The sequence below is a fragment of the Eptatretus burgeri genome, chromosome 14, assembly GCF_056783735.1.
Source record: "Eptatretus burgeri isolate ZD-2024b chromosome 14, Ebu_testis_v1, whole genome shotgun sequence".
NCBI classification, from domain to species: Eukaryota; Metazoa; Chordata; class Myxini; order Myxiniformes; family Myxinidae; genus Eptatretus; species Eptatretus burgeri.
In genome coordinates, this window is record NC_140974.1 from 23,703,848 (window position 1) to 23,724,412 (window position 20,565).

The 20,565-nt window shown below is 41.4% G+C and overlaps 1 protein-coding gene across 1 annotated transcript in view; it reads right to left on the bottom strand.

Moving 5' to 3' along the window:
* Positions 1–13,939: 13,939 nt before the first annotated feature.
* The window catches only part of DBH (dopamine beta-hydroxylase), a 30,062-nt gene continuing 23,436 nt past the window's right edge, over positions 13,940–20,565 (bottom strand). The window contains 3 exon segments of the mRNA XM_085853978.1: positions 13,940–14,108; positions 14,111–14,177; positions 15,416–15,578. Of these exon segments, the coding sequence (XP_085710104.1) occupies positions 14,065–14,108; positions 14,111–14,177; positions 15,416–15,578 (274 nt within the window). The 3' untranslated portion in view covers positions 13,940–14,064.

Below are 20,565 nucleotides of genomic sequence, written 5' to 3' on the forward strand. Positions count from 1 at the left end.
AGAGTATTACGGTTGCTTCTCCTCGACAGGACGAAGAAGGCTGCATGATTTTCATGTTCGTGCTGTGTGAATTTGCAGCATGCTGAGCAAGACTCTACCCATTGACTGTTCAGCTGAGCAGGGAAGTGTGTACGTTTCTGAGAAGGGAAGGAGAGCGTGCCTCGCGGCCTGATCACGGGATCTCAGAAATCGACTCGTCGTGTGGCCCATCGTTGTGAACAGGTCGGGTGCAAGAGAGGAACGCTCGGCATATTCACTCGTGTTAAGAAGCTACACCGTGGTATGAGAGCCCTGACGCCGAGTACCGTCTCCAAATTTCCTCCTGTGAATTTCCCACCACGAGAGACAAAGCAGTTCGATCGTCAAGTCCTAAAATATCACTTCTGGACCCGAGGCTAAGTGCCGGGAGAAAGGGAAGATTTTTCTTTTATTTATTCTTTACCCCTTGTCCGTTTTTGTGTCTGAGTGTGGAGGCGCCTCAAATAGGAAATTCGATTTAGTTTACCTCATGTTCTATTCTTATTATTACCATTGTAAATATTTAATTTTTTTCTTTTTTTTAAAGCCGTATTTATTTAAGTTGCTTGTATCTGTGTTGTCTATTTGTCGTGGGCTGAGTATAAACCCTTGTGCTACGATGCTGGTGAACGTCTCTGGTACGTCCTAACCATTAACCATCCCCTGCGTGCTATAATCCCTGAGGATCACTTGTTCGCCTCCAAGGAAAACCTCTCGGCTATCCGTGCTGGCTGGTGTTAACCATGCTAAATTAACAATTTGTGTCCGGGGATTAACAGAACAGAATTAACAGAAATTAAAGAATTAACCAGGACCATGACAACATGTATATATATACATATATATATATATACATATATATATATATATATATATATATATATATATATATATATATATATATATATATATACATATATATATATATACATATATATATATATATATATATATATATATATATATATATATATATGCCATTTACTCATCCCTTAAATGAGCATTTCATATCGCTCATCACTAGATTGATCGTGTCACATGTATATAGCAGGTATCTATAAGTATGTACAGTATAAACAGGCCCGAACCAGAATCAAGGTTTGTGTCACTGTCAGTCGCTGCAGTATGATTTATTTTTGCTGGGAATTCGATTGGAATCCTAAGTTTGAAATTGAAGAAATTCTCTGATATCCATCTCCAACATTAAATGGACTTCTTCCACTGATCTCTATACTAACTGGATAGTGTGTTGTTCGGGCGGTTGTTCTGAAGCCACCAGAAGTGTACAGGCGGCCATATTGTTTCCCCCAAAAATATTGGCTTTCTCCACTGCTGTCACAACAGATCAGTGGCTTTCTCAGAAAACATAAATCCAGTGCATTGCTCTCGACAATTTCATCAACTTTTCAATTTATTTTATCAATTCGATTTTGGTGAAGATCCAGCATCCACATCTGGATCGGAGAATTTTTTTTATTTTGTTTTAAGTGATTCGTCACCATTGGGAGATCGGTGTAAAACAATATATAACACAATATCTGAAAAAGTTGGCGAAGGATTCGGATGAAACTTGGTGGACAGATTGGATGTGTGACAAGAACGAATCGCTTCAATTTTGGTGAAAATCCGAATCCAGATCCGTAAATGAGAATTTTTTCAGTGATTCTTCACTCTTGAGAAATCGTGGCAAAAACGACATATAGCATGATATTTCAAATCAATATAACACTTTGCCCTTCCTTTGCCTTTTCAATCACTATAACAAAATGTTTACATTATAACATGAACATAAACCAACAAAACAAAATGTTTACATAATTAAAGCAACATAACCAACCATTTAATTCACCAAATCGACAAAATCAACCGTTTACTTTGGTATTGTGTACAAGGTAATGTGTACAGGGTTAGGTATAGTATATGAGGTTAGGTATAGTGTTTGAGGTTAGGTATAGTCAAGGAGGTTAGGTGTCAGGTATAAGGTACAGTGGACAAGGTGAGGTATAGTGTACAAGGTTAAGTGTACAAGTTTAGATATAGTGTATGAGGTTAGGTGTCAGGTATAAGGCAGAGTGGACAAGGTGAGGTATAGTGTACAAGGTTAAGTGTACAAGGTTAGATATAGTGTACGAGGTTAGGTATAGTCAATGAGGTTAGGTGTCAGGTACAAGGTACAGTGGACAAGGTGAGGTATAGTGTATAAGGTTGTGTTCAAGGTTAGATATAGTGTATGAGGTTAGGGATAGCGTTTGAGATGAGGTATAGTCAACGAGGTTATGTGTCAGGTACAAGGTACAGTGGACAAGGTGAGGTATAGTGTACAAGGTTAAGTGTCATGTACAAGGTATAGTGTTTGAGGTTAGGTTTCGTCAATGAGGTTAGGTGTCAGGTACAAGGTATTTACTTCAAAATTAAACAGCAATTGCATAGTCCATCGCTGAATTGGGAAACCAACGATTTTTGAGGTCAAAAGGTCAAAGGTCAACTCAAGGTCAAATGTGTAAAATCGTCAATTTTCATCCGATTAACCTGAAAATTAAGTACCAATTGCATAGTGTATCACTGAATTGGGAAAATAACTATTTTTGAGGTCAAAGATCAACTCAAGGTCAAACTTCTAAAATCATCAATGTTCATCTGCATTTGAGCTTTGATTAGCTTTGAGTAAACTTGAGCTTTGATTAAGATTGTCAATTTTAATGTCAATGAAATGGACAATTTGATGTATCCATCGCAACCTTTGGAGAGGGGGGGGTGGGATTTTGCAAGTGTTGTGCTCTGCACGACGTCTTTTTCTTGTTATTCTGTCTGCCTGTCTGCTTGTTTGTTTATTGCCTACAGGTCACAATTTATTCACGAAAATCGATCTTCACGAAACTACACCACGTTGAATAATTTGTCATAAGGAAGAACTCTATTGTTTTTGAGGTGAAAAAGTGAAAAAAGGTCAACATAGGCCAAAAGTCAACAACTTTGGTGAGAACTTTCTAAAAAAACAAAACAAAAGTCAACAACTTTCTAAAATCCTCAATTTTCATCCGATTGACTTGAAATTTGAAGCCCAATACAAAACCTCGATCTTTTCTACCCCCGTTAATCCACCCCAAACCCACCACCTTCAAATTCCGTTTTCCTTCCTGAAAGTCCCTGTAGTGTCCATCTTGTATACCCCATGTTCCCCACCCCATCTTTCTCCCTTCCACAGATCTCCTAATATCTCTGTTCCCCACTATTTTGTCCTTCCCTCTCCCGCCTCGCTTGTCTCATGCCCCCCTTGCTGTGCCTTGTGTGTTAGCTCTCATACGAGCCTCGACAATGTAGAAAAAGAAACAGTCAGAGAGGGGTGAAAACATAACCTCCTTCACCTTCGGTGGTGGACGTAACAATGAATAGTCCCAAGTGGGACAGACGCTTATCTCTTGGTATAGGCTGTCATCGTGGGGCTGCATTAGGTGATAAAAGGGATCTTAAAGGGTCTTATGGGTCTTGAAGGGTCTTCGGGTTCTGGAGGGTCTTGGGGGTCTCAAGAGTCTTGGAGGTCTTGGGGGCATTAGGATTCTCAAGGTTGTTAGGGTTTTAAAGGATCTTAAGAATTTTAGGGTATGAAAAGGTCTTAACGGTCTTAGAGGTCTGGAAGAGTCATTGGGATTGAAAGGGTTGAAAGGGTCTTGGAGATCTATGGGGTCGTCAGAAGTCTAAAGGGGTTTAAAGCGTCAAAAGGTTTTTTGAAAGGACTAAGAGTAAAAGGACGAAAAGGGATGAAAAGGGAAAAGCAATGGACATTCTAGGACATTCATCAGCCTTGGTGGTGTCATGGTTAGAGTGGCCACTCTTAGTCTGTGAGGTCTGTGCCATCGTCGTCGTATCAAAGACTTCAAAAAATTTACGTGCTGCTTCGTTGCTCGACACTCAGCATTTAAAAAGGATGCAGCACGGACAAACAACCATCGGTTGATAATAATAGTGCAGGCTTTGATGAGCCAAATAGCCTCCTCCTGCGTCGAAGTTCCTTGTAAGGGAAAATATTATTATTATGCCTTGTTGTCTTTGGCAATTCTGAACAACATGAAGCAGGATTTCCCACATGCTATCCAATACGTCAGTACTGACATTATCTAATTTCATTTTGTGAGCCTGGTTTTGTTAATTCTCCAAATAATGAGCCCATCTTGCGGAGGAGTTAGCTTAACGACTTCTGTTGCACTTTGCTGATAACATTTGGTCCAAAATTATATGGAGGTGACTGCATTAGCTCTCTTTTGAGCATACACACTGCACCTTTTGTTTAAAAAATAATACAAAGGAGTATGTCTAAGACATAAAGCTCTTTCTAACCACTGACTCGCTGACTCACTGACATAAATGTTTAGAGCTTTCATCGTGGGGTAAAAATCTGAAACTTTGCAAACTGATGTAACTTCCGTGTTACATCTGATGTAACTGATGCAACTAAAATCACAAACAATCGGAAAATTTCCGTGAACGAAAATATCTGGAAAATAAAAGGCGATCGGGGCAGCCTCAGTCTGCTCACTGCGGGTCAGTCACGTGCCCCAAAATGATGGAGCTTACATTTGAACTGGTTGCTAGGCAACGCCAACACAGGCTCTTATTTTATAACTTGCATCGCATTTACAATGGAAATTACCATAGCTGTAAATTTTAAAAATAAATAGCTCATTCTTAACATTATTCATTTACTTGAGTTATTTAGCTGCTTACAGAATGCAAACACAATACACTTCATCAAGTACATAAAGCTATTTCACAAGCCACATCATAAAATATATAAAGCTTATATTTATTATGCACTTGCTTCACTGATGGAGATATTAAAGGGGGGGAGAAAGAGGGAGGGGAAAGGGAGGGAGATAAAGGAGGGAGGAGTGAGTGAAAGGGAGGGAGGGGAGGGAGAGAGGCTGGAGGGGAGGGGGAGATAGAGGATGGAGGGAGAGCAAGGGGGAGTGAGAAGGGAGGAGGGGTGGGGTAGCTAGGAGGGGTGAGGAAGGGCAGAACTAGGAAGGGGGGAAAGAGCGAGGCGGGGGGGTGGGGAGTGTGCACGAGGATAGGGTAGATAAGAGAGGAGGTGGGGAGGGGGAGGGGGCTTGGGAGGAGGTAAGCGTGAGGGGAGGTGGAGGGAGACTGCCTGATGGGAAGGAAGGGGAGGCAGTGTGTGGGGAAGGGAAGGGCAATAAAACGCACCCAAGCAGCAAAATTTTCTTTATAACCACCAGGTTGGATATGAAACTGGGTAGGAGCATTTAAAACCCATGCCATATACCTGGCAAAGGCCTGCCTGCATGCATGTGTGCTCGCACATGCAGCGACTTTTTCACTCTCCAGTCGGCTCACTCTGAATCTGATTTGTACATGATACACGATGGGGAAGCAGTTTTAAATTCAAAACAAAACCTTCAATCCTTAAAAGTTCCAGAGAGAGAGAGAGAGAGAGAGAGAGAGAGAGAGAGAGAGAGAGAGAGAGAGAGAGAGAGAGAGAGAGAGAGAGAGACTTAACTTTTGTATGCTTTTATAAGAGTATCAAAACACACCAGAAAAAGCACACTCCATAAAAACAAATCCAAACAATTTTACAGCAAAAATAAATTCAACAAAAGCAAGGGTGTCTGTGTCTGTTCATGTCAAACACACCATAGAATAATACATATGTGCAAAAAAGTAAGTAAGTACTTTACACTTTTACAAACAGATTCCTCACGAAAAGAAACTCAAAACCTCATCAGTGTACCACTGATCACCCACAATATCCAGGCTCAAAAGATAAGCCTGCTCTATTTTTACTCGTGCCGAAACCATACCTTTAAAGCACAAAAGAACATTTGCATTTTCCCCCTTCAATTTTGCTTTCCTGGTTTTATAAATTGCCGGTTTAGCAATGCCCAACAGAAAAGACAAAAATGAGAGGACTGGTTTACTTTTATAATTCCCCCCTATTCCATAAATAAAGACTGGAAAGGAAAAAACAAAATTAAATTTATAGAAAAGCTGTTGAAGGAAGAGAAAGAGGGGTACCAATCTCTTACATTCAATAAAACGTGGGCAACATTTTCAATCAAATCACAAAAAGGACAAGAAATTGGAACAGAAGAATTAAACTAATGGAGTAATGTCTGTGCGACTCGGGCTTGATGAGCTAGTCTCCAATTCAGGTCTCCAGTTCGCCCAAGAGTTGGAGAACTATACATTTTGTTCCACACTGGAGTTAAAAAAGCTCCAGCGGGTAAGGTCTCATTCCACCGATTTTTCAACAGTTTTGTAAAACCAGGTATACATGCTTCCAGACATATGTTGTAGATAGCCGTTTTCCCTATGACGTGAAACACACCAATTTCCTCTAAGTTTGAGGAGAACACACCCTCTTGTTTTTTTGAGGCAATTTGAAGTTCAGGGAAATAGAGACGTGAGTCTACCACTTCATCCACCCCAGTCCACCTGATGTTTAGTCCATGAAAGGTTTGAATTACTGCTTTCAAAACATTTTCCACAATACGAGCAGAACGAACACCAGTTTTTGATGAAAGTGAGCTTACAGGTAGCCAGGCATTCAAGGATGGATGCAACAGGTCTCGCACTCTGTTTATTACAACACTGGTGAAACAATGCATAAACGACCTGGAGGTTGAAATTCTAGAGAATAAAGGACTCCGAACTAATGGCTCATGTGCAAACTTTTTGGCATCGTATGATACCTCTAAACGTTGCACTCTGAGGACTTGCCAAGCATTCAAAAGGCTCTGATGAAAACTGGGGAGGTGAGACATGTCAAAGTGTTGCAGGTCGATGAGGAAAAGTTCACGGTCATATTTCAGACCTTCCACTTTCTGCAAACAGGCGTTTGTGAGAGGTCACCAAGGAACACACTCACTGTACAGTAGGCGCTTGATCGTGGAAATCCGGAATGCCATTATCCGACTTGGGATATGCATCAGATTTTGACCACCCATATTTCGGGGTCTGCAGACCACGTCTGGGCCCAGCCAATGGTGGTCACGCCAGAAAAAAAAATCAGTCAGAACCCTCTGAATGCCTGCGATCAAGTATCTCGGAGTTTCAAGTGGGATAACTCTATGCCAAATAAATGGAACCACCCGGTTGTTTATGATTGATACCCGTGTCTTAAGCGAGAGAAGTTGGTACAATCTTCTCCACCTTTTAATCAGTTTCTATTTAATTTTTTCCAGGAAGTTCTCCCAATTTTTTTGTTCATACACTTCAATTCCTAGAAATAAGCCTAAATATTTAAACCCCTCACTACTCCACTGTATTCCTCCTGGTAAAACAGGCAGGGACGAGGAAGGCAATCTGGGGCCCACCCAGAAAGCTACACTTTTTTTCCAATTTACCCTTGCAGTAGAAGCAAGCTCAAACTGGGTAAGGCAACGAGAGACCTCAGAAACATCTTTTTGATTTGCAATAGCAACACAAATATCATCAGCATAAGCTGAAACGACGACTTTGGAGTTTTGTGAAAGAGAGACTCCTAACACTGAGTTCTGAAGTAAAACTAATAAAGGTTCAACGGATAGATTGTAGAGCATGCCTGATAGCGCACAGCCCTGACGGATGCCTCGCTGAAAGGGAAGGGGTAACAAAGACTATTATTAACCGTCAGCAGGCAATATGCATTTTTGTACAATAACTTAACATAAGCAATACATTTTTCCCCAAACCCTGTTCTCCTTAATACATCAAACAAAAAAGTATGGTTAACACTGTCAAAAGCTTTTTCTTGATCTAAAAGTAATAAACCAAAACCAGGAGATGTAGTTCGACCAAGACTGATCAAGTCTCTCACCAAAAAAATATTATCGTATATAGAACGTTCTGGAACACAGTATGATTGATCAGTGCCAATCAAGAAGGAGATGACTTCCTTTAGACGGGTTGCAAGTGCTTTTGACAATATTTTATAGTCCGTGTTGAGGAGTGACACAGGCCGCCAATTTGCGGTCTCATGTAGATTTCCTTTCTTCGGAAGGAGACACAAAACTGCCCTCCGGAAACTCAATGACAATTCACCTTGTTCAACACTCTCCTGAAAGACCTCAAGAAGAGTAGGGCCTAGAATGTCCCAGAAAGCCTTATAAAATTCAGCCGGAAGGCCGTCTAGTCCAGGGGCTTTCCCATTCTTGCTATCCTTGAGCGCAGCAGTAAGTTCTCCAAGAGAAATGCCAGGCTCAAGCAATTGTTGGTCTTCAGACAGAGAAGGGAGCTGTTCAAGCATCGCATTCCTATTCTCCTCATTCACAGCTCTTTTTGCGAAGAGTTTAGAAAAAATAGTCTTGTAGTTCATGCTTGATATCACTCTGGGAGGTCAACAAATCACCACCAGAAGAGCGCAAAGAATGTATTTGTTGAGAGGTCTTGATCGTTTTTTCCAAATTGAAGAACCCTTTGTTTGGTGTGTCAAGTTGGATTTTTTCGTTCCGCAGTCGGACGAAAGCACCGGCCGCCCGCTCTTTCACCATTTCAGCCAGAAGGGTCCTTTTCTCCAACAACTGCTGGAAATTCACGCGAGACAATCCAGCTTTCTGCTCCAGATAAGTATATCGTTTTTTAAAGAAGATATCACACCAAAAGCGTTGTATGTGCTGTAAGAGCAGTATTGTTGGCAAAAACATTTGATTTGGGACTTTGTACAGTCCTACCATTGTCTTAAGTTCAAATATGATCCCTTTTGTGACTCACATTTTTCCCAAACCATTTTAAAAGCTTCTATAAAATGTGCACTTTGTAAAAGTTTCAAATTAAAAGTCCAATATGCGCTTCCACAGACATGATGAGGAAAGCCATACACCATAACAATCATGTGACGATCGGGAAAACCAGACGGCCTTATATAAGAGTTCTTAACAATGTTTACCATTTCATGATTAACATAAAACCTGTCTTGGTGAGCAATCATCAAAACATTTCCTGATGCACAAACCCATGTACATACTGACGGATATTACGGTTTTGTACCCGCCACATCCACCAGTTTAAACTTTTTGACTAGCTGTGCCAAAGGCCTTGCACTGGGTGGATGAGGCTCACAAGTGTTCCGATCAAGTTGTGGGTCGAGGGTGCAGTTGTAGTCACCCCCCAGACACAACAACATGGTTAAGTCAATGGTGCTTACAAACTCTGCCAACTTGTACAGAAAGGCACCTTTCAGAGTTAGCACTAGGACAGTAAACATTTGTCCTGCAAATCTTTAGGTTACTACTAACAAATTGCACAGACAGTAAGTAACCTTTGCAAATTTCCTTGCAAGTTATCTCCGAAGGCTGAAGTCGAGGATGCAACACTATTGCCACACCAGCCTTGGCCTCAACAAGCGCACTCGAGAAAAAAAGACAACCTTGAAAGATTTTACACCACTCATCCTCAGTAGACTGATTTGCATGCGTCTCCTGTAGCATTAGCACATCAATTTTTTTCATTTTGGAAGAGCTGAAACACCTGGAGGTGACGCACACAACTGCGGCCTCCATTGATGTTCAGGAATGCTACTTTTCTCTCCATTCTGTTCGTTATTCTTGAAGCTCTTTACCAGCCCGAGAAACACATTTCCTTAACCTTTGGAATTGGGGATCTGACATGTTAACCTGATAAGGATCACGAATCATACTCCTTGCAGTTTTAATGAAATCATGTAAATTCGGGAAGTAATCTTTGATTTTTACGTTTCTTTTCCTGAATGTCTCATCCAGGAATTTAATCACATTTTCTTGAGACACTAAGGTTGTATTGTTTCCCCAATCATCCTCTTGAGAGCTTAAAGCACTAAAATGTGGGGTAGAAGAGGTTTCATCTGAATCAAGTGCTTCATCTATAACCTCTCCTATTACTTGTGGAACACTTACTTTTGGCTCAACAGAAAGTTTTGCTCTGTTTACGGACCCCTCCGAATTTGCCTTGTCCATGTCCTTCCCCTCTACAACCCTTACATCATCATCTGTGAGGGAGGGGTTAACATTTAACTCACAGGGATTTTCCCCTTTATCTATTTCTCCATCACTGTCAGACATAGCTGTTAACTCGTCTGAACAAGTTTGGCTAACAGGACAAACACTTAAAACATCCTGAGATACCTCACCGTTCTCTGTGTTCCGCTCAGAGTCGGCCAGTGGAACAAGCGAAGTTTCCACATCCGTACACGACTCCGGTACCACCAAGGGGTTTCCGATGTCAGACGTCCCTTGGAGGTCCACCGAGCCTGACACGATCTGGACCTTATTCTGCTCCTTAGCATCAAAGGCATCAACATTTGACCGTTTTTGGCCGTTTTTCCTGGTATCCGTAACAGATACCTCCGTATCGTCCACACTGTCCTGTACAGTGGATGGTAAAGGAGAGGAAGCAACCACTTTCACTTCCTCGTTTGGTGGGGGTGGATTAATTACGTCACGATTACACACCCTCTCTCCAACGTCGGTCGGGGTGGACGAGTCCAACTCGTCAAACACAGCGGGTTGGGGGGGGGCGAGGGTCCCGATTCACCTTCTCCCCATTAGTTTGTGGTGAGGAACAATCGCTCCTCACCGCATCTTCACTTTTTTGCGGTGTAACCGCATTGGGACAAACACTCTTCACGTGCCCAAAAGCTCCACACCCAAAACACGTCATGACCTCTGAGGAGGCAAACATTTTATATTCAAACCCGTCGATTTTTACACCGAGTACAACATTCAGCGTTTTACCATTTTCAGGTAGTATCATATAAACCACTCTTTTAACGGACATGACGTGGTTAAATTTATCACTAACATGACGCATCAGCACCATTGAGATCCTCAACACAACCTCACTGAACTTGTTTAACTGGTTGCACAAGTCCTGATTCCTTATAAATGGTGGAATATTATTAATGTTAACTTTAACTGTTGGGGCCTGTAAAGCGAACACAGAGAGGTAAGTGTTCGGTTCGATGAACAGGCCATGCTCAACCACCGTGGCGACCACGTGTTCCTCCGACACAAACACCACAAACTTCTTATTGATGCGACAAGCAGCACGAATATTATGTAAACCAACGATGTTACCGATGGCGGAAAGCACATCGTCAGTTCCACCTCACTGGGAGGGAAGCAAAAAACAGCGTGTTTACGAGTTAGTGACTCGAACATCGTGACACGGAAGCGTTCACCCGCCATTCTAACTCAAGACAATTTAGTAAACTTTATCGAGAGAAATAAGGCGTTTTCGCAAACACCAATAAATCAACGATTAAAGTTGAGAATTAACAAAAGAACACGGTCACAGTGAACAAGAGAAAAAAACCTCCCCCGGCGGCCATGACAGGCCTTCGGCCTACGATTTTTTCGAAACGACACCGTGGGCTCTCTTTCTTCTCCAGACAGGAAGGAAAAATAACACGGGAAAAGTCCACAAGTAGCAAACGAACACATAGGAAACGAAAAATGTGGAAAGTGGAAACACCAAACAGCACAGCAGAGGAGGGGTACTCGTGACACGAAGCAAGGAGCGGCCATTACAGTATACAACGAACAAACAGCCAGCAGGGGGCGAGAGAGAGAGAGAGAGAGAGAGAGAGAGAGAGAGAGAGAGAGAGAGAGAGAGAGAGAGAGAGAGAGAGAGAGAGAGAGAGAGAGAGAGAGAGAGAGAGAGAGAGAGAGAGAGAGAGAGAGAGAGAGAGAGAGAGAGATAGTGAGATAGTGAGATAGTGAGATAGTGAGATAGTGACAGAGACAGAGACAGAGACAGAGACAGAGACAGAGACAGAGACAGAGACAGAGACAGAGACAGAGACAGAGATAGATAGAGAGAGAGAGAGAGAGAGAGAGAGAGAGAGAGAGAGAGAGAGAGAGAGAGAGAGAGAGAGAGAGAGAGAGAGAGAGACAAAGATAGATAGATAGATAGAGAGAGAGAGAGAGAGAGAGAGAGAGAGAGAGAGAGAGAGAGAGAGAGAGAGAGAGAGAGAGAGAGAGAGAGAGAGAGAGAGAGAGAGAGAGAGAGAGAGAGAGAGAGAGAGAGAGAGGAGTTTGGGGTTGGATAGACAGAGATGGAAGAGCGGTGGGAGATAGAGGGAGAGCATATTGATCAATCACCCTCACCTGCCTGTGAAACACCAGGAAACCAGTTTATAGCTGGGTCAGTGTGATGATCCATCACCCAGACATTGTCATGGAACTTGACACAGGAGCATCATGCTCAAATGTTTCAAAAACTGTACATTATGAGAAGTTATCTGAATATCCATTGTGGAGCAACAACATAACCTTATGTAGTTATTTGGGATAATTGATTTATATTGGTGGATGTACCAAGGTACCAGTATGGTATGGGGATCACCAAGTCTTCATGTTAGAACTTGTATGGTGGTGGTGGTCGTATGGCAGCTTAGCTGCCGGGGTAGCTATCATTTCTTGAAGCATGAATGTGTCGCTGATGCAGGGTCCCCTCCACCAGTCAGTACACACGCTGGAACTGGTACTCATTTCATCGACCTCGAAAGGATGACAGGCTGAGTCAACCCCCTGGTCTATTAATTCAGCGGCTGACGGGGCTTGAACGCAGGACCCTCGGATCCCAAGCCACCACCCTAACCACTGAGCCAACACCAGGCTTAGAACTTGCTGTGAGAGGGAATCATTCATCCTTCTTTGGAAGTAATTGGCTGAGTAAGATAAATCTAGATTTGGAAAGTATCTTTTCAGTTACAAGAGTTTCAAAGCCCAAGGTTTCTGTCCCTCAATCAAGTCAATTCCCACCAGTGTTTAACATCAGAGTAGCTCATTGTGCAGAATAGCTCATTGTTCTCGATTGAGGGTACGGACACAAACGGTTCACTGTGTCTCTCAAGCTAAAGCCTGATCTGATGTAAAACCAGTGTTTCAGAAAGCTCGACCCATAACATATTCTTGTAGAAAATGTAAAAAATGAATGTGACAGGCTAATCAAGGGGACATTTTCTACCCTGTACCCTATCGTGATTGGGCATCACCAGCAGTTCATGTGCCCAAACAAAACAACAATGTGAGGGTTTGTGGTGATTATGAAGTGGTTAACAAGGCTATTGAGGATGATGAGTACAAACCCCCCAACATGCAGGATCTGTTTGCCAAAATCACACAGAATGGTACTCAACCCAAACTTTTCTCAAAATTAGATTTAACCAGTGCATTTTACCAGTTATTTCTGGATTAGTGGGGCAACTTAGCATAACAATTGTGCATTTTGTGAGGAAAGCACCAAATTTGGCACACTCGTAGCCTATCATATTATGAACAGATTTGGATATTGGGCCATCTCAAATTCAGCCGCTGATGGCTGTGGCAGCCATTTTCCACTGCCATCAAAAATTTTGAGAGAGCCCAATATCCAAATCTGTTCATAATATGATAGCCTACTAGTGTGCCAAATTTGGTGCTTTCCTCACAAAATGCACAATTGTTATGCTATATTTAGCTAAGGTGCCCCACCAAATGAAGATTCGGCAAAGTTGATGGTGTTAAGCACCCAGAAAGGTTTAATGGCAACTAAACGTTTGTGTTTTGGTGTGAAAAACCACACAATCTCAGTTTCAGGCAACCATGGACAAGATTTAGACAGGTTTAGATCATGTACTTTGCTGCACTGAAGATATCGTTGGGTTGTGCTGCTTTTAAATTGAGACTTTTAAATGGGTTGTGCTGCTCACTTGCTTGGCACTCGGCATTTAAAACGATAGAGCACAGACAAAACGCTGGCGAGGCAATGGCAAACCACCCAGCATACCCCTTGCCAAGAAACGTCTTCGGCAGCATCAACGCTCTATAAAGAGTATGGTATATAAAAAGTAGTCATAGTCGTAGAAATAGTCGTCATCGTCATCATCTGGAATCAGAAGCTTCCATATTTGCACATTGCATCATCTCCTAACTGTGGGTGGTTTTGCATTAGGTAGATCAAAGACAAATTATGAGGTTGAAACCTTTTTATTGAAAATTTAAGCAGAGATATATCCTGTTTTGTCCACAATTACAAAATGTGATTTGACAGGAAGGAGGAACTTATTCACGGGATCACGTGCTAAAAGTATCCTTAGTCATTAACCAAATGAAGATCTACGGTTGGAGAAGTGAAGAAGTGTTGCAGTTGTGCGAAGGAGATGGTGAAGGAGGCACGTCGGGCAGAGGAAGCGCCTGCCAGTTCACCTGTGTGGAACGTAGCACATGTAACTTAAATATGTTCCTTGCATGTTACAATTCTGCATTGGATCACATGGAAGCCACAAATGGGCAAATGAAACCTTTTTTATAAAATCAGAAAGATATCCAGCATAAGTCATACAGAATATATATATATATATATATATATATATATATATATATATATATATATATATATATATATATATATATATATATATATATATATATATATGTACATATATATATATATATATATATATATATGTACATATATATATATATGTACATATATATATATATATATATATGTACATATATATATATATGTACATATATATATATATATATGTACATATATATATATGTACATATATATATATATATATATATATATATATATATATATATATATATATATATATATATATATATATATATATATATGACATCCCACTGGTGTAATTTGATTGAAAACCTTCTGGTCGACTTACAGCTTTCTCCATGCTGATGAGCCCGAGAGGGATAAATAGCTGTACGTATGTCAATTTTATCAGGAGAGGCACCCGAGCTGAATCACCCACCTCTCTGTCTCTGTCTCCCTCTCCCTCTCCCTCTGCCTCTCTACTCCCTCTCCCTCTCCCTCTCCCTCTCCCTCTCCCTTCTTTTCTTTCTTCATTCATTCCCTTTACTGTTACAGCCTCCTGTTTCCCCATTGTCTGTACATTGCCTTTCTTCCTTCTTTCACATTACCCTCCTGCTCTTCCATGGGCCGAGAATTTATATATACAATGCAATGTCCACCAGTAGGTGGTCTGTGTGTGTGTGTGTGTGTGTGTGTGTGTGTGTGCGTGTCTCTGTGTGTGTGTGTGTGTGTGTGTGTGTGTGTGTGTGTGTGTGTGTGTGTGTGTGTGTGTGTGTGTGTGTGTGTGTGTGTAAGAGACACCTTCCCAATGAGTTGCTTAATGAAAATTCAAGAAATACTTGTGGATAAAATTGCTGCAGGATGTTTTTTCAGGAAAAGTAGACTGCATTATCATACCACCATATTTTGCAAAATTTCTGCCTGGAAAAGTTGCTAATTCGCATCCTGCATCACATCATTGTTCTCATGATGTGCAATTGTCAGTTTGTCCATGTATTTGCACATCTCAGGTGCTGACTGTGACAGGCAGATGTAAAATTGTAAATGAGTTGGTCAAATAAATCGTTCTCAGGATTTATGCCAATTTTCATGCACTCACAGGAAAACGCGTTGCAAAGGAGGTATTGCAGTGCACATCGATCGGAGAGATGTTGTAGAAAGCACGAAGCAGGTGAATATTCTCTTCTCGAGTCCAATTGATCTGTTTGTACTGATCGATCACGCTCATTTGCGAACACATGCAAATGTCCTCCTTGCCGTAGCTGTGGTGATGTAATTCCGGGATGTGATGTGAGGTCAGGAACGTATAAACATTAATCCATTCAGCAAACATTAATTCAATCAATCATTTGTGCCATGTCATCACCAGGTAAGGCCCCTCACCCCTTCCCCTCCCTCCTCCCACCTGTGCCTCTGCCTCCTCCCAGCTCTCCTTCCTTCGGACTCCAACCCCCCCCCCCCCCCTGCTCAGATGTTGATCTATGTTGCCATGTAATGAATCTGGGGTGTGTTCAGTTGCAAAGTTTCTTATGGAGCACTCGCCAAGTAGATTAAGCACTCAAGCAAGTACTCCATTCAAAACCGTTGATGAGGAACAAAACTGTTGATAAGGGGCAGCTAGCTTGGCAAGCACTAGCCAGCTAGGTGTTTGATAACTTGGCAAGCACTAGCTCGCTCGGTGTTTGATAACTTGGCAAGCACTAGCCAGCTAGGTGTTTGATAACTTGGCAAGCACTAGCTCGCTTGGTGTTTGATAACTTGGCAAGCACTAGCCAGCTAGGTGTTTGATAACTTGGCAAGCACTCGCTAGCTCGGTGTTTGATAACTTGGCAAGCACTAGCTTGCTCGGTGTTTGATAACTGAACACACCCCCAGCCATCTCGACAGCATCGGGTACATACAAAACGCTGAGAAAAGGACAGTTCTTGTAAATTAAAGATTTCAAATATTAATCATCAGTATTTTCGTTGTAATGAAAATCTACAGTACCTTGTTTAGTTTTCGACGCGTTGTTTTAGTTTTTAAAATTTACATAAACTCAAGACGTGATGTTGAGTGTACGAAAGTGGAAGTGTACATCTCATCCATAACTTTACAGTGTACGTGCACATTTACATAACTTCTTTAAAGTGTACGTACACATTTACATAACTTCTTTAAAGTGTACGTGCACGTTTACATAACTTCTTTAAAGTGTACGTGCACGTTTACATAACTTCTTTAAAGTGTACGTACACGTTTACATAACTTCTTTAAAGTGTACGTGCACGTTTACATAACTTCTTTAAAGTGTACGTACACGTTTACATAACTTCTTTAAAGTGTCCGTGCACGTTTACATAACTTCTTTAAAGTGTAGGTGCACGTTTACATAACTTCTTTAAAGTGTACGTGCACGTTGACATAACTTCTTTAAAGTGTACGTACACGTTTACATAACTTCTATAAAGTGTAAGTACACGTTTACATAACTTCTTTAAAGTGTACGTACACGTTTACATAACTTCTTTAAAGTGTACGTACACGTTTACATAACTTCTTTAAAGTGTACGTACACGTTTACATAACTTCTTTAAAGTGTACGTACACGTTTACATAACTTCTTTAAAGTGTACGTACACGTTTACATAACTTCTTTAAAGTGTACGTGCACGTTTACATAACTTCTTTAAAGTGTACGTGCACGTTTACATAACTTCTTTAAAGTGTACGTACACGTTTACATAACTTCTTTAAAGTGTACGTGCACGTTTACATAACTTCTTTAAAGTGTACGTGCACGTTTACATAACTTCTTTAAAGTGTACGTGCACGTTTACATAACTTCTTTAAAGTGTCCGTGCACGTTTACATAACTTCTTTAAAGTGTAGGTGCACGTTTACATAACTTCTTTAAAGTGTACGTTCACGTTGACATAACTTCTTTAAAGTGTACGTACACGTTTACATAACTTCTATAAAGTGTAAGTACACGTTTACATAACTTCTTTAAAGTGTACGTACACGTTTACATAACTTCTTTAAAGTGTACGTACACGTTTACATAACTTCTTTAAAGTGTACGTACACGTTTACATAACTTCTTTAAAGTGTACGTACACGTTTACATAACTTCTTTAAAGTGTACGTACACGTTTACATAACTTCTTTAAAGTGTCCGTGCACGTTTACATAACTTCTTTAAAGTGTAGGTGCACGTTTACATAACTTCTTTAAAGTGTACGTTCACGTTGACATAACTTCTTTAAAGTGTACGTACACGTTTACATAACTTCTTTAAAGTGTCCGTGCACGTTTACATAACTTCTTTAAAGTGTAGGTGCACGTTTACATAACTTCTTTAAAGTGTACGTTCACGTTGACATAACTTCTTTAAAGTGTACGTACACGTTTACATAACTTCTATAAAGTGTAAGTACACGTTTACATAACTTCTTTAAAGTGTACGTACACGTTTACATAACTTCTTTAAAGTGTACGTACACGTTTACATAACTTCTTTAAAGTGTACGTACACGTTTACATAACTTCTTTAAAGTGTACGTACACGTTTACATAACTTCTTTAAAGTGTACGTACACATTTACATAACTTCTTTAAAGTGTACGTACACATTTACATAACTTCTTTAAAGTGTACGTACACATTTACATAACTTCTTTAAAGTGTACGTACACATTTACATAACTTCTTTAAAGTGTACGTACACATTTACATAACTTCTTTAAAGTGTACGTACACATTTACATAACTTCTTTAAAGTGTACGTACACGTTTACATAACTTCTTTAAAGTGTACGTACACGTTTACATAACTTCTTTAAAGTGTACGTACACGTTTACATAACTTCTTCAAAGTGTACGTACACGTTTACATAACTTCTTCAAAGTGTACGTACACGTTTACATAACTTCTTTAAAGTGTACGTGCACATTTACATAACTTCTTTAAAGTGTACGTACACGTTTACATAACTTCTTTAAAGTGTACGTGCACATTTACATAACTTCTTTAAAGTGTACGTGCACATTTACATAACTTCTTTAAAGTGTACGTACACGTTTACATAACTTCTTTAAAGTGTACGTGCACATTTACATAACTTCTTTAAAGTGTACGTACACATTTACATAACTTCTTTAAAGTGTACGTACACGTTTACATAACTTCTTTAAAGTGTACGTACACGTTTACATAACTTCTTTAAAGTGTACGTACACGTTTACATAACTTCTTTAAAGTGTACGTACACATTTACATAACTTCTTTAAAGTGTACGTACACGTTTACATAACTTCTTTAAAGTGTACATACATGTACATCATCAACATCTGTCGGTAATTGCCCTGGCCTCTCAACTAATTAATTATGGACGCAGACATTTGACAAACAAGCCGATTATTTACTTCATACAACATGTGAATTACACGTCCATCAGTTTGTTTATGAACCTTGAAAAGTTGGGGGAAACCACAGAAGCCCATGTGAACCCTCAGAGCTAAAAAGATAGCGATGACGTCAGGGCAGCTGGACGGAGAGGCGTGGCCTGGATAATGGGCGGTGCTTGTGACGTTGGGGAGAAAGGGGGTAGGCGTGGCCTGCAGAAGGCGCGGCACTTATGACACACAAACACGAACTCAGCTTTATATACTGTACAATATTGTATAAGACGGGCAAAGGTACCCGGCATTGCCCTCCACATTTTTCTCCGCTTCCCCTGCCTCCTCCCACCCACCCCCTCCCTTCAGACTCACACCCCCAACCCTTTCTCCTCCCCCTCTTCACCCTTAACCCCTCCAACCCCACTCTCATCCACCAGCCATTCTTCTTTTGATCAACCTGCTGCAACCACGAGGCACGTGGTCGGCCCATTGCCCTCCTCCACTCATGAGACTCCCTCGCTGAGAGAATCTGGTAAGCAGGATCAGCGTCAGGAAAACGAGCCACATGTCCATACAGCCGCAACTGACGCTCAAGGACCATGCAGGTAACAAATCTCATCCGAGTCTCTCTCAGCAATCGCTCGTTGGACACAAAGTCCGACCAGCGATAGCCAAGAATTCTCCGAAGAGACCTGGTACCAAAGGAATTAAGTCTCCGTCTCAGATCCTTGGTCAGAGTCCAAGTCTCACATCCATAGAGCAAGACTGGAAGCACCAAGGACCTGAAGACTTGGACTTTCGGGATCCTATACAGGTACCGACAGCACCACATGCCATGATCTCGTGAATACATGACTCACTGGGCCCGACCCAGACGTCTGTTGACTTCTGGCTCAGAGCCAGCAGAGCCATGAATATCACCGCCAAGGTAAGTGAATCTCTCCACGACCTCAACATCCTTACCACAAACAGGTACAGACGGGATAGCAGCATCCAAGATGTCATTGAAAGCCTGGATCTTATTTTCGACCCAGAAAACCCATAATCCCAGCAGCTCCAACTCCTCATTCATCACCTCAAGGGCCCCCAAAAGGATATCTAGAGTCTCCGCAATGATGACTGCATCATCTGCGAAATCAAGGTCAGAGATCTTGACATTCCCAAATGATGCACCGCAGCTTGATCTCTCCGACATCCTCCCTAAAATCCAGTCCATAGAAGTGTTGAAAAGTGTGGAGGCCAGTACACACCCCTGATTAACTACAGTAACAACTGGAAATAAGTCAGAGATGGTACCACCACATCTCACAGCACTCTCAGTACTAGAGTATAGTTCAAACATCAGATCGATCAGTTTTAGTGGCACCCCACGAAGACCAAGAATCCTCCAGAGGGCATCGCAATTCACTGAATTAAATGCTTCACAGAGATCAACATCGGCTGCAAGCAGCCCCTGCTGAAACTCTCGTCTGCATTCGGTGAGGACCCGAAGAGCAAGGATACGGTCAATTGTTGACCTCTTTGGTGTAAAGCCAAACTGCTCTGGACGCTGGTGCTCAAGCAGATGGTGGCGAACCCTATCGAGAATTATCCGAGCAAAGATCTTGCCTGGCACTGAGAGCAGCGTCACATAATGGTTGTTGTTGCAGTTTTGGCAATCACCCTTCCCTTTCCAGAGAGGGACAACAAGGTCCCTCTTCCAGTCAGTTGGGATGATGCCTGTGTTCCAGGCAGAGCACAGAACTGCATGCAATGACATGAGTGCAGCATTTCCACCAGCCTTGAGAAGTTCAGCATGGATGCCACAGATCCCTGGAGCTTTACCACATTTCAACCGGTTCACCGCAGCCTGTGTTTCCACGAACG